Here is a 14047-nt window from a genome sequence, read left to right on the forward strand (position 1 = left end):
AAGTGAAAACAATACTTATTGGCTAAATTCTGGCTCAAGAAAGTATTCTAACTAGAAGTCGCCTAACTATATAATCTCACTACAACCAAAGTAAAGAAATACTGCTGTGTGGTCCTTAACTGACAGTAGCAAACGTTTTGAGCTTCTCTGGTGGCTCAGACGGTAAAGAATCCACCTGTAATACGGAAGACCTGGGTTTGACCCCTGCATTGGGAAGATCCCCTGGAGGAGGGCACGGCAACCCACTCCAGCATTCTTGCCTGGAGAATCCTCATGGACAGAGAAGCCTGATGGGTCACAGAGTTGGACACAACTGAGCGACTAAGCAAAGCACAGCTAACATTTTATGTTCACTCAGATGCTCTGTAATTTTCATACATAGAGTCATTTCACTTTCACATATCTTTACAAATTGGAAATATTACCTTATCGTGAATGGCTCGCCGATTGGAAGGCTGTATTAAGACCTTGTACCCCAGGTTGGTGATCCCTTTGACGTGCCGGGGAGCCAGAGGAGCCCGCCTTTCCCAGGCATTCACATCCTCCCGCCTCAAGGCCATCACCGCCTTGTGGTGAAGCCCTCTGGAGAGGCTGGGGCTCAGCCTGCCCAGTTTGGTTCTGGACACTTGCAGCATCTTGAAATCTGGTGACTGTAAAGACATTGTAAGAGCAGGACAATGAAAGGCAGGAGGGCTCACAGGTCAGTTCTGGTCTCCTGAGAAATCTGTTGTAAAATCTAACCAACCCAGGTGGTAACACATTCCAGGTGGAGAAGGGAGAGGGAAAACCTGGATGACATTACAGTGTTCCTTTACCCAACCAAATCTGAACTTTCACAAACAAAAGTAAATCCAAAATTAAAAAACAAAGAGTCCCAAGCACTGACAGGACACTAATCAATATTCGCTGTGTCAAAATCATGTTTTTAAAAATATATGTTTTACCAAACCATACATTCAGCACAAAGGTTTTAAGCAAGTTAATCTACAAATACAGGAAGATCATTCATACCAATTTTAACAATGAAAAATTTAGAATCCTTTCATAATGTACAAGATCCTTGACAATCTAGCTCCAACCTCTTTCCAGTTTAATCTCTGATCATTTTCTAAACTGGTTCTACTCAGTGTGTTTTACAGCCTGTTGTCGGTCACCGAACTGCTTTTTACTGGTCCAGGATGAGATGTGTACAGAAATAGAAAGTAGGCACTTAGAAATCTCTATATGACAGGATCATTTTTTCTAGTAATTCATTGGCATTGAATTTTATAAAAGCATTGGTTCTGGCAGATTGGAAAACAAAACAAACATGTTTTTACCACAGGTGTTAGAAGCTGGAAAGCATGCCCCTAAACCCCTGCCCCTCCCGACACCCCTCAGCCTCACTTCGCTGACCCTGTTGTTGCTTTTCGCCTTTCCAACCTGTCCTCTACCCTACCACCCCTCCCTGCTATTACATTAAACCCAGACCTGTCTTAATCAGTTCTCTAACTGCTGTCCCAGATTATATAACTCTATTCATTTGTTCAATTAAGAAATATTTACAAGAGGCTTACTATGTGTCAACACAGAGTAAATTGTACAAAAAATTTTAAAGCATAAATACTAAACAGTTTTCAAATGGGAACATAAACTTAGTCAGAGGTTATTTCAGATCATTTGGATGCTAAACCTTGCTTTTCTATGTTTAAGGTTGGCATCAAAATATAGATCTAAATGATATATCTTCTGGAAATTCCCTAGCATATAGCAAAATTCTTATGGAACACATTGCTGTTACATCAGACTGCAATCTCTAAACCAGACCCACCTTAAAGAGATGGAAGCTTTGTCCAAACAATGGAACATACAAGAAATTTCCTAGAGGCGAACTACTTATCACCCTAGATAGAAAATTTGTAGGATAACTCACAACACAGAGTAAAAGAATAAAGCAAACAGCAAGGAGTCCAGCTAAGAAGGCTTTAGAAGAAGAAGGGCAGGGAGAGAAAACACAGCACACAGCAAGTAAACAGTCTGATCATGAGGAGTTCAGGCTAACTTTTACTCAGGCCAAATACAGATGATCAGCATTTCCGTAAGACTGTTACATACTCTATCTAAGGCTTTGATTTATATATATATAGCTTTATTTTTAAACAGACTATGTTAACTCCAAGCCCATAACATTTATTCTCCCTCAAGCCAAAGGAAAATCGGCAATATTTCATAGAACTTGCAACCATATGTTTACGAATGAAATCAGTTCCAAAGACAAGTGATTTTTCTCAACATACTGACAAGCCCACAAACAGTCCCATCTTCCCAGCAGGGGTTTTATCTCACATACCATGGGTGACCAAGTGATCCTAATCTTCTATACTTAGTAGCAGTTCTTGGCACAAAGATTCAGAAACCTATCCAAGTAATTCAGTCTCTCTCCTCAGCCCAAGTTTGATTTAAAACCACAGCTTCCCCTTTCTCAGAAACACTCTTCTGCCTTCTCTTCCTCCATACCTCCTTTGTTTGGAGTTGGGGGTACGGTGTGGGAGGAGAGACACAGACATATACACTCACGTAATATACACATACGTGTTTGCAAAGGCAGACTTTCCTGGGGAAGAGGAAACGAAAGTAGCAGAGGCTGACCTTCTCTGTTTTATTTAGGAAACTACTTTCACTTTCACTTTTTGTAGGGAATCCTTGAATCCCAATTCCCAACACTTTGTTTCTAAAGAAATAGAACAATAGTTACCACTGATTTAACATTATATGTCAAGCACTATGCTGAGCACTTTATAGACAGTATTTCATTTCCTCCTTGTGGCAGTCTAAGCAGATACTATTATTCTCGTCATTTTACAGATGAAGCAACTGAAATGAAATCCGACTAGCGTGGTTGCTTTTAAGCCAGAGAAGAATCCCTACGTTAACAGTTAACGCTAGGGATTCTTTGCCAAAGCCTGCAAATGCATACCTCTTATATCCGACACATGTTACTCCTGCCAGCTCAATTCAGAAAGAAATCAGATCCATGTGGTATTGGCTATATGACCAGTTCCCCCACAGCATGGGGTGCCTCCATCAACCCCTTTCCTACATGTCACCAAAAATCCATCCTGAGCCCCGGCCAAGGTAAATTTTAAGTTTCTGGATGCTTAGTAAGGAGATGATTATAGAGAGTCTGATTATATCAGTAACTGCTTGAGCCTTGAACCTTGCTCTCAAGTATAGAACTTTCTGGGACCACCATTCATTTCATTCTCAGGTCATCAAGAAATATGTAACAGTGAGAATTTCTGAATTGCTCCAAGATAGAATATGCACAGAGTCGGACATGATTGAGCAACTGAACTGAACTGAGGGTATTATGACTCATTAGAAAAGACCCTGATGCTGGGAAAGATTGAAGGCAGGAGGAGAAGGGGACAACAGAGGATGAGATGGTTGGATGGCATCACTGACTTTATGGACATGAGTTTGAGCAAACTCCGGGAGATAGTGAAGGACAGGGAAGCCTGGCGTGCTGAAGTTCGTGGGGTCGCAAAGAGTTAGACAGGGCTGAGCAACTCAATAATAAAATACAAAACAGAGTTAGGCTTGCTAAGTTGCTTCAGTCGTGACCGACTCTCTGCGACCCCATAGACGGCAGCCCATCAGGTTCCTCTTTCCCTGGAATTCTCCAGGCAAGAATACTGGAGTGGGTTGCCATGTCCTTCTCCAATGCATGCATTCAGGCTAAGTCACTTCAGTGGTGTCCGACTCTGTGCGACCCTATGGACAGCAGCCCACCAGGCTCCTGTGTCCACAGGATTCTCTAGGCAAGAATACTGGAGTGTGTTGCCATTTCTTGGCCCCTTCTAATTTCTGTTGCTTTCATTGGGATATGTAAAAAGGATTACACGCTCTTTATTAAAGAAAATTTAAGGCCATATCATCTATCTCTAGCCCCCAATCAGAAATGTGCTCTTTGTCCATATATTTTAGATCTTTGAAATAATTCCACTAGAATACAATCCAGTGACTCACACTAAAACCACCAAATCACAGGGGGAGATTTCTCAATGTCAAGTTGTTTGCATACAATCAGGCATACATTTTGGTTAAATTCAGAGTGACTAAGGATGGAGTAGCCTTCAGCTGACTAAAATAAATAAAGGGTGAGAAATGCAAATGATTTATACCCTCACTTCCAGTTTATTCAAAACATGCAAGTGTATTTAAAAAGCCACGATGGGACTTCCCTGGTGGTTCATTGGCTAAGACTCCAAGCTCCTACTGCAGGGGGCCCAGGTCTAACCCCTGGTCAGGGAACTAGACCCCACATGCCGCAACTAAAGATCCCACATGCCGCAAAGAAGATGGTAGATCCCATGTGCTGCAACAAAGACCTGGCCCAGCCAAATACATAAATATATTTTTTTAATTAAAAAAATAAAAATAAAAGCCGTAGTTTCCCAGGAAGCCCTGATATAATAAAGGCAAGCAACTTCATGACCACGAGTCTTCACCCACACTACATATTTGGCATCCAGACCATAATGATCCTGAAGAGGTTCATAAGAGTTCCAAATTAACAGAACACCTAGTGATAGCCTAGAACTCCCCCAAGTACCTCCCAACCCCAAGGCTTGTTAGAACAAGACTTGAACATGAACATGAACAAGGCTTGAATGAGGCATGACCATGAGGCTTGAACGCCGTCCTCCATATACTTCTATTTCCTGTTGCATAGCTATATTCTTTTAATGTTAAACTGGTTCCAAAGTGAAAGTTAAAGTGAAGTCTCTCAGTCGTGTAGGACTCTTTGGGACCCCATGGAATATAGCCTGCAGGCTCCTCCATTCATCCATGGGATTTTCCAGGCAAGAGTACTGGAGTGGGTTGCCATTTCCTTCTCCAGGGGGATCTTCCCAATCCAGGGATCGAACCCGGTCTCCCATATTGTAGGCGGACGCTTTTACCGTCTGAGCCACCAGGGGAGTCCAGTTACAAAATAGTTAACTAGAAGTAAAAACAAGTAGACTTGGAGGGAGAGGCATATCTGTTAGTGTTAATTAACCTGATCTAAGATTATCATGTGTTCTCAAGTCTATCAACTACTCAAAGTCATCCAAAGATAATACCACCTACCAGTCTCCTGGTCTTTAGCCTACAAATGTAGCTTCACTGAGATGGAATGCAAAGTTAGTTCTGAATTGGAGTCTTATCCACAATGTTTATTTGCTTAATTTCTCTCTTTGTTAAACTCTATAAATTTTTTGAAGAAATGAATTGTTTTCCTCATCTCTATATTTCTAGTGACTTCCCTACAGGAGAACTTAAATATTTGGCGAAAGAATAAATAAATAAATGAGCAGATTTAAATGAATGTCATAAAGACCAGCAAAGCAAACAAAATAGACTCATGAATAAGAACAGGATTTCATATTTACCACTGGCCCAACAAGGCTCACAAAAGATCTAATCTCCTGTCAAGATCTCATAGATCAATGAATATTATGAAATACAAATAAAAATGGTATTAAAATCCAGATCTGGTTGCTGAGACATATAACTAGATATGGGACTCCTTCCTTGACTTCAATTTCATAATTCAGGCTGGAATATAATGCTAACATCCTTTTCAGCTTGAATATGCTGATTCTATTAAGTACAGTATATAGAGGATGAGATGGTTAGATGGCATCACTGATTCCGTGGACATGAATTTGAGCAAACTCCAGAGACAGTAAAGGACAGTCCATGGGGTCGCTAAAAGTCGGACACAACTGAGCAACTTCACTTTCACTTTTCAACTTTTATGCATTGGAGAAGGAAATGGCAACCCACTCCAATGTTTTTGCCTGGAGAATCTCAGGGATTGGGGAGCCTGGTGGGCTGCCGTCTGTGGGGTGCACAGAGTTGGACTCGACTGAAGCGACTTAGCAGCAGCAGCAGCATAGGGTTATTGAGAAGTTTATTTGCATTAATAGGCATAAAGTGCTGAGCATGTCATAAACACTCAGTAAATACTAAGCAAAAGGCTGCAAAGCTGCCCTCTCCTCAAAGGTAAACACAGCCATCCATCACCCCTGACAGTAGAACATCACTTTCCCTTCCTCTGGGTCACACTGTGGGGAGGCCTTCACAATGACTCTATGTTCATCCCTCCCTCTTCTTACTTCTTTAGAAAAAAAAATTTAAAAAGCCCAGTAAGCCTTCTCTTTACCTTCACCCTTCAGGCATGAGGGTTCAAGATAATAAGTTATCATTTTAATACTATAATTCATCAAATTTAAATTACTTTTTTTCACATTTTAGCATCCTTGAAAGGAGGATACATCTTATCATCGACTATATCTTAATTCTATGAATATGGTAATAACATTGTTGGTTACTTTCCATTCCAGATATACAGCATTTCTGTGATTCCATAAATTCCATAGAATTTTTTGTGGCCTCACCACAGAAACTTGTCACTGTTTGTAGTGTTATCTCTATGAGAAAATTAATACAAGAATATTTGGAAAAAATGAAAATTTTGTGTTAAATGGGATTGGTTACCCACCAAAGATTATTTCCAAAATCCTGCTAATGCTTGAGGACTGGTTAGTTATGGGATAAATTTTCAATTACAAATAAATCAGAGTTCTGATGATGCTCTCACCAATAACAAGCGAGGCTGATAACAAATAGGATTTTCTGGAGAATGGGAAAGTCACTTGGGGACATTGACTTAAACCTTTGTCCTCCTAGCTCATTTTGCAGAAGGGGCCACCACATTACACAGCTAGAACATTCTGTGGCCCACAGGTTCACTCCTCTTTATAGCAAAAAAGGGGGAGGGGGAGTGAGAGGAGTTCACAACACACATACATATATAGAAGCAGTCCACACCAAGTATCATGGTTGGTTTTTTGTTGTTGTTGTTGTTGTTTCAATATAGAGCATATGAAAGCCATATGTCAAAGTCGATGAGCGTTCACTCCTGTGCACAGCTAGGTCGCCCTAATCAATTACATTTTCACATCCGAATAACTGACGACCCACAACATCAAAAAATGTTCGTCTTCGTTCGAGTTATTAAACACACTCTTTCCCTCTCCCCACGCCACAAGCCACTTCCACTCTCCTAAAATCAGTACCTGGAAAGCATATTTCTTCCAGAAGTAGCCAGGGCATTTAGCCCCATTGAGTTAAACAGGGTATTTAACTGCTTCTAACCGCGCCCCCTCCGCGGGCGAACTCTCCCACTGACCCGCACAGCGCCTGCGGGGTCTCAGAAATTCAGGAAACGCTGATATCCAAACATTCAACTTCCGCACTTTTCCTGTCTGTCAGAGGATGGAGGGGGATGGCCCCCATCCCAGAGAAACGTCAGGTCCACATGGGCATTGTGAATAAGTCTGTGATCCGAATTTGTTTAAGCAGGCCAGGGGCTGAAAAGGTCAACCAGTAACTGCGCCGAAAGAAAGCCTGGGGGTGCGAGCGTGCTGGGCCGGAGGGGCGGTGCCCGCCGCCATCCGTCAGCCACCCGCCGCAGCCGTCTATCTAAATAAGCACACAGTCCAAGAATTAAGAGAGGCTTTGTTCTACAACTTCAATACCAATTCTTTACTCCCCAGCAACCGCCACCCACCTCAGCCCTGGCCAAAAAAGAAATCCACATTGCCATCCCTTCTCCTGCCTATACAGCAATTCCGGGGCTACGCCCACTGCTCCCGACTTCCCACCCCTCGTCCGCAGGGAAACGCTCGGAGAGAGGCCTGGAGAGGAGGCCCGAACGCTCTTCACGCTCTTCCCCACTCTTGTCCCGGCAACGGCTGGCGTCCGCAGAGTTCCCGGGTCCCCAGCGCCGCAAGGAGGAGTAGGCAGAACACTCGCCCGCACCTCCCGGCGGATAGGCAGAGCCCCGCCAGCGATCTCCAAACTCATCTCACAGGCTGAGCCCACTGCCCATCAGCTCAGCTCCTCCTGGCACCCAACACGCCCTCACCTCGTCCTGTCCCAGCTGCCTTTGAGCTCCCGGGCCCTGGGAGGGGAAGCTCCAAATTCCCAGCCGAAATTGGGATGCAGGCTGTGAGGAGGAGATGTTTGCTCAACTTCTTAGGACGTCATGACTCCTCCTCCGCAGCCAATCAGCACCCGCCCTGAGGGAACAACCTTCTTCTCCTCCAATCGGCGGCGCTGCCAGGTACTAGTCATACCCTGCCCCAGCTCCACCCCGAAAATCTTTCTGCCTTTTCAGATCTCTGACCTACGTCTGTAGCCGGGGACCTCACGTCCTTCCAGAATGGTTATTGACCAAGTTTGTAACTGTCCGCAGCAGGGGACAGGCGGAGACGGTGAAGGATATAGTCCGAACATTACACGTTCAACAGATGGATGTATCTCCTTGGGGGAGGGCGCGGGGGGAGGGGGAGTAGTTTCAAACTCGTGTATATCACGCTCCTTTAGCAATATGCACTTCTCAAAACATTTTCACAGCCTCACAACAAAATTGCGAAGCCTGGTGACCGTTCTTAGAGCAGTTGTAGAGTCCAGCAAACGGAGACTGAGAAATTAAGTGTTGTGTGTCCACATTCAATGAATATTAATTTTCATTAATGAATTTAATAATTTCACATTGAACTTTATTCTTATAAATAGTGTGTAGGCCCAGAGGTTTTTCGCTCAAATCAATGAGATGATCAGAGTTGCGTGCTTAAGGGAATATGGTCTAGGTAGTGTATAGCAGGGATTTGAGTAAAAATGATAGTAAAAACTTTAAAAGGACAGTCAACACTACGGGTAAGGATGACAGGTTAGAGGAAGAACTGAAGCAAATTTGGTGTTTCAAGCTTGGCTAAGTGGTGATTAGGAAGTGGATGATACTGAGAACAGTGCAGAGAAACATAGCAGGAAGGAAAGGCTTTAGAGGAATGATTAGGAATATGATCTTGGCTATGTAAAGCTAAAGATGCAGAGGGAAAACTCAACTTCCAGAGAGGGCTCTAATTTTCTTCGTAATTGGAGATATGAGTGGAGTTTATAAAAATGTTATAGGTTCAATATTGTTGACATGAGTGTTTAAACCCAGATGTGGCAGGTATGAGAAAAGTACATGTTGGAGAAAATTTTCAAAACAGAAGAAAATATTACCCTCTGGCCACTGACACCCTAGGAAGACCACAGTTGGACTTCGTTTTTCAGCTTCGAGAGCTGCAGCTAGTCTTCACAAAAACGGATATTCTCCTGTCTTCCAGGGCCAATTATCCAGGACTTTCTTTTCTTTTCTTTTTTTGTCTGTACTGGGTCTTTGATGCCCACAGGCTTTTCTCTAGTTAAGGAGAGTGGGGCCTACTCTGTCGTTGAGGTACATGGGCTTCTTCTCTTATTGCAAGCATGGGCCCTAGGGCTCTCAGACTTCAGTAGTTGAGGCACGAGGGCTCAGAAGTTGTGGCTCCTGGACTCTGGAGCACAGGCTCAATAGCTGTGGCACACAGGCTTAATTGCTCTGCAGCATGTGGGATCTTCCCAGACTAGGGATCAAACCCATGTCTCCTACACTGGCTGGCAGATTCTTTACCACTGAGCCACCAGGGAAGCCCTAGTCAGGGCTTTTAAAGAACACTGGACTTTGTCACATATGCATGAATTCTTAATACTCATTGGGTGTGGATATGCTATACTTAATCTTTCAGTCTCAGTTTGCTGAACTCTTTAACTGTTCTGAGCATTGTCTTCTGGCTTCACAGGCTTGTTATGAGGCTGTGAACATACTTTGGAAAGTGCATATCACTAAACAAATGTGATAGTCATGAGTTCAAAACTTTTTTCCAGGAGATACACACATCTGTTTAGTGTATCATGCCCAGACTCTTTTGCCCACCGTCCTTCATACAATGTTTGAGTTCCTTCAAGATAGGGCCAAAATCAGCCATCTCAACTTTATTTCGACAACAACACCAGCCTGAAAAGAATAGTGAACCACAATCTGTCCTTTGTTATCTCCTAAGGATTAAGAGCCTGGATCAGAATCCTTACTTTTCCTCCTCGAAGTATAAGTCAGGAATAAGCTACTTAGTTTTCAAAAAAAACCTAGGTTTCCTTATCTATTAATAGGAAAATAATAGGGACTACTTCAGGGGTTATTGTGGGGATATAAAATGAGATGATGTCCAAAGTGCTCTGCCAAGCATCTAGCTAAGAAACAGACAATTATTATTTATTTTCCCAAAGTCTCTTCTTGTCTATTTATCTTCAGTTCTCTGTTGTTTCAGTTAGGTAAATTAGGAGACATGAAGGGAGTGTATGCAGGGATAAAGGAGGGCAACAGATAAAACATGGTGATGCCCACTTGCTCCCCAGGACTAGAAACAGTGAGACACCTGTAGGCCTTAATAGGTCCAGAGGAAGAGACAGTTACCAGAACACAGAAAGAGCTCTACCTGGGCTGTTGCAGAAGCTATAGGGAAAGCCACCAGACAGTGATGACTTTTGACAGGAATGGAGATGCCTAAGGAATCAATAAGCCTGCCCAGAGAGGGATTTATCTAAAGCAAGGGTCAATAAACTCTTTTTTTTCTGTAAAGGACCAGAAAATTAATATTTTAGGCTTTGCAAGCCATTAAATCTCTGTCACAATTCACCAATTCTGACATTTGGAGACTAAAAGCAGCCACAGACAATACTTAAATGGATGAGCATGGCTGTGTGCCAATAAAACGTTATTTGTAAAAATTAACTGCAGGCTAGATTTGGACCCAGGGTCATAGTTTGCAGAACCCCAGCCCATAGAATGAATAACCTGACTTCCTTCTCCTGCCCTCCCACCTCCTGCTAGTGCTCTCTACAAATTTGACACAAGGAAAGCCAGAGGGCTGGTACAGAGCATAAAGGCCAACCCTTCAGGGACAGAGCAGGTACAGAGGAGACAGGAGTTCTAGAAGGTTCAAAGGAGCATATTCAACACAAAAGGTACTCAAGACATGCTTGTTGAAATGAATGATTGATCACCGTGAATTACCCTGCAAATGGTGGAACACTTATGGGAAAACTATCAAAACTGCATCCCTCAATGGGCACAGCCAGGAAAGGCTCCTAGATTGTGGTGATTCTGGAGCCTGTGATGCTCCGTTAGCTCTCTCTGCTTTATTTTGAAATCCTGTGCACTTCTGACCTGGTAATGAAATATTAACCTGGCCGGAAAAAAAAAAAAAAAAAAAAATCCTTCCTTTGAATTCCAAACCATCACTCAGATGTTTATGGTGCTCAAGGATTTTGCAAAATAGGCACATGATAAATACTCATCCTTAAAATGGGAGAATTCAAAGGTTTTTCATCATAGTGACTGTTGTAATAAGTGTGACAGGTATCAGAAATTTCTTCACAATTGAGAGACAATAGATGCAAGAAAAACAAGGCTTGGATACACCTAAAGTGCTTCCAGAGGACTTCTGCGGTCAATCCTTCAGACTCCTTCAATAGGGGAGAACCCTTCTACCCATGTAGGGTGCTAGGTCAATACTCTTGAAATTGGAAAGTTGGATCTAGGCCACTCAAGTTGCCTCTCTTTCTCCACATTCTTTGACTTTCTTCCCTTGTTCCTTACTTTGGTTCTGTTCTTCCTGAGAGGCCATAAGGGTAGTAGTTAGGCATGTGAGCATTGCAGTGAGCCGGACCTAGATTTCATCCCTCCTTCACCAACTCTCTAGCAAGTCATTTTCCCATCAGGACATTGGGAAACATGATAATGTTCTCAAGAAGTTTAAGTGACGGACATACTCAATATGCATGAACTATTATTGAGATTTACTGTTTTACTCTGTTTCATGCACTCCTTTCTTTGTATTCAGAACTCATTCTCAATCTTATGTGAATTTTGCCATAAAAAGAAAAGAGGTGGACATTTGATCTGTTGATCTCTCAAGACTATATTTCTCACATGAACAGTAAATTTCACAGTATCACCTATATCACTCACCCTAATAAGATATTCAACTTCTTATAAATAAATTTCTTACTGACAGAAAGTACCAAGTCTTATGTTGTTTAAAATAAGAAGTAGTTTAGGAAAGAAAAATATCTAAGTGACAATTACTATTGTTGCCTAACTCCCAAATTATCCTGGGAAGGAAATGTACCTCCTTTACCACCAAGGAATCTAAAAATCTGATTAGGTAAGATAAGAGCAGGAACCATCCACAGAAAAATCACAATTCCTGCAACAGTTTCTGGGTGAAAACAGTGATGTCCTAGGGGATTATATTTGCCCCCACCTTAGATGAATAAAGCAGATAAAACTACTTTTTATTTCACCTCCTCTGCCATTACCATTATCATTATTTCAGGAGCCTTCCTGAAAAAAAGAATTTTTAAGAAAATTTCAAGGCCTAGGATCAACATTTGTTGGTTTCACAAAATCCCCAAGAGTTCACAACATCCCTCAAGAGTTGTGCATCAAGGCTTAACTCACTGGACAGGTTTGCTGCTCACCATCATCTGCTTAGTAATTGTTATTATAAGTCTACCATGATCTCTAAATTTCCAGTTCCACATCTCTGCATTTTATAAATTGAGTAACAATTATATGCTATGGTAATACAAGCAAGTACTGCATTTTGGACTATTTTGTTGACCATGATGGCTACTCCATTTCTTCTGAGGGATTCCTGCCCACAGTAGTAGATATAATGGTCATCTGAGTTAAATTCACCCATTCCAGTCCATTTTAGTTCGCTGATTCCTAGAATGTCGATGTTCACTCTTGCCATCTCTTGTTTGACCACTTTCAATTTGCCTTGATTCATGGACCTGACATTCCAGGTTCCTATGCAATATTGCTCTTTACAGCATCGGACCTTGCTTTTATCACCAGTCACATCCACATCTGGGTATTGTTTTTGCTTTGGCTCCATCCCTTCATTCTTTCTGGAGTTATTTCTCCACTGATCTCCAGTAGCATATTGGGCACCTACTGACCTGGGGAGTTCCTCTTTCAGTATCCTATCATTTTGCCTTTTCATACTGTTCATGGGGTTCTAAAGGCAAGAATACTGAAGTGGTTTGCCATTCCCTTCTCCAGTGGACCACATTCTGTCAGACCTCTCCACCATGACCAACCCGTCTTGGGTGGCCCCATGGGCATGGCTTAGTTTCATTGAGTTAGACAAGGCTGTGGTCCTAGTGTAATCACAGATTACAATCTAGAAAACTAGATTGACTAGTTTTCTGTGAGTATGGTTTCAGTGTGTCTGCCCTCTGATGCCCTCTTGCAACACCTACCTTCTTACTTGGGTTCCTCTTACCTTGGACGTGGGGTATCTCTTCACGGCTGCTCCAGCAAAGCGCAGCCACTGCTCCTTACCTTGGATGAGGGATATCTCCTCACTGCCGCCCCTCCTGACCTTCAACGTGGAATAGCTCCTCTAGGTCCTCCTGCGCCCGTGCAGCCACCACTCCTTGGACGTGGGATAGCTCGTCATGGCCGCCGCCCCTGACCTCCGACGGGGGTAGCTCCTCTCAGCAGTGCTAGGTGTGCTGGTCGCAATCTCAAAAACGACAGAACGATCTCTGTTCGTTTCCAAGCGAAACCATTCAATATCACAGTAATCCAAGTCTATGCCCCAAGCAGTAACACTGAAGAAGCTGAAGTTGAACAGTTCTATGAAGACCTACAAGACCTTTTAGAACTTACACCCCCAAAATATGTCCTTTTCATTATAGGGGACTGGAATGCAAAAGTAGGAAGTCAGGAAACACCTGGAGTAACAGGCAAATTTGGCCTTGGAATACAGAATGAAGCAGGGCAAAGACTAATAGCGTTTTGCCAAGAAAATGCACTGGTCATAGCAAACACCTTCTTCCAACAACACAAGAGAAGACTCTATACATGGACATCACCAGATGGTCAACACCGAAATCAGATTGATTATATTCTTTGCAGCCAAAGATGGAGAAGCTCTATACAGTCAACAAAAACAAGACTGGGAGCTCACTGTGGCTCAGATCATGAACTCCTTATTGCCAAATTCAGACTTAAATGGAAGAAAGTAGGGAAAACCACTAGACCATTCAGGTATGACCTAAATCAAATCCCTTATGA

At 42.7% G+C, this 14047-nt stretch overlaps 1 protein-coding gene across 2 annotated transcripts in view; it reads right to left on the minus strand.

The window, feature by feature from the left end:
- AASS (aminoadipate-semialdehyde synthase) overlaps positions 1 to 8107 on the minus strand; it is a 76703-nt gene extending 68596 nt beyond the window's left edge. The window contains exons 1-2 of one of the 2 annotated variants that reach the window (XM_025291417.3): positions 7958 to 8107; positions 426 to 650 (exon numbers count right to left, since the gene is read on the minus strand). In XM_025291417.3, the coding sequence (XP_025147202.2) occupies positions 426 to 635 (210 nt within the window). In that variant the 5' untranslated portion in view covers positions 636 to 650; positions 7958 to 8107. Of the gene's footprint in view, positions 1 to 425; positions 651 to 2329; positions 3372 to 7957 lie in introns of those variants that run through there. The other variant, XM_025291416.3, reaches the window with a different exon arrangement.
- Positions 8108 to 14047: the final 5940 nt, after the last annotated feature.

Source organism: Bubalus bubalis, chromosome 8 (genome assembly GCF_019923935.1).
Source record: "Bubalus bubalis isolate 160015118507 breed Murrah chromosome 8, NDDB_SH_1, whole genome shotgun sequence".
In the NCBI taxonomy this organism is placed as follows: domain Eukaryota; kingdom Metazoa; phylum Chordata; class Mammalia; order Artiodactyla; family Bovidae; genus Bubalus; species Bubalus bubalis.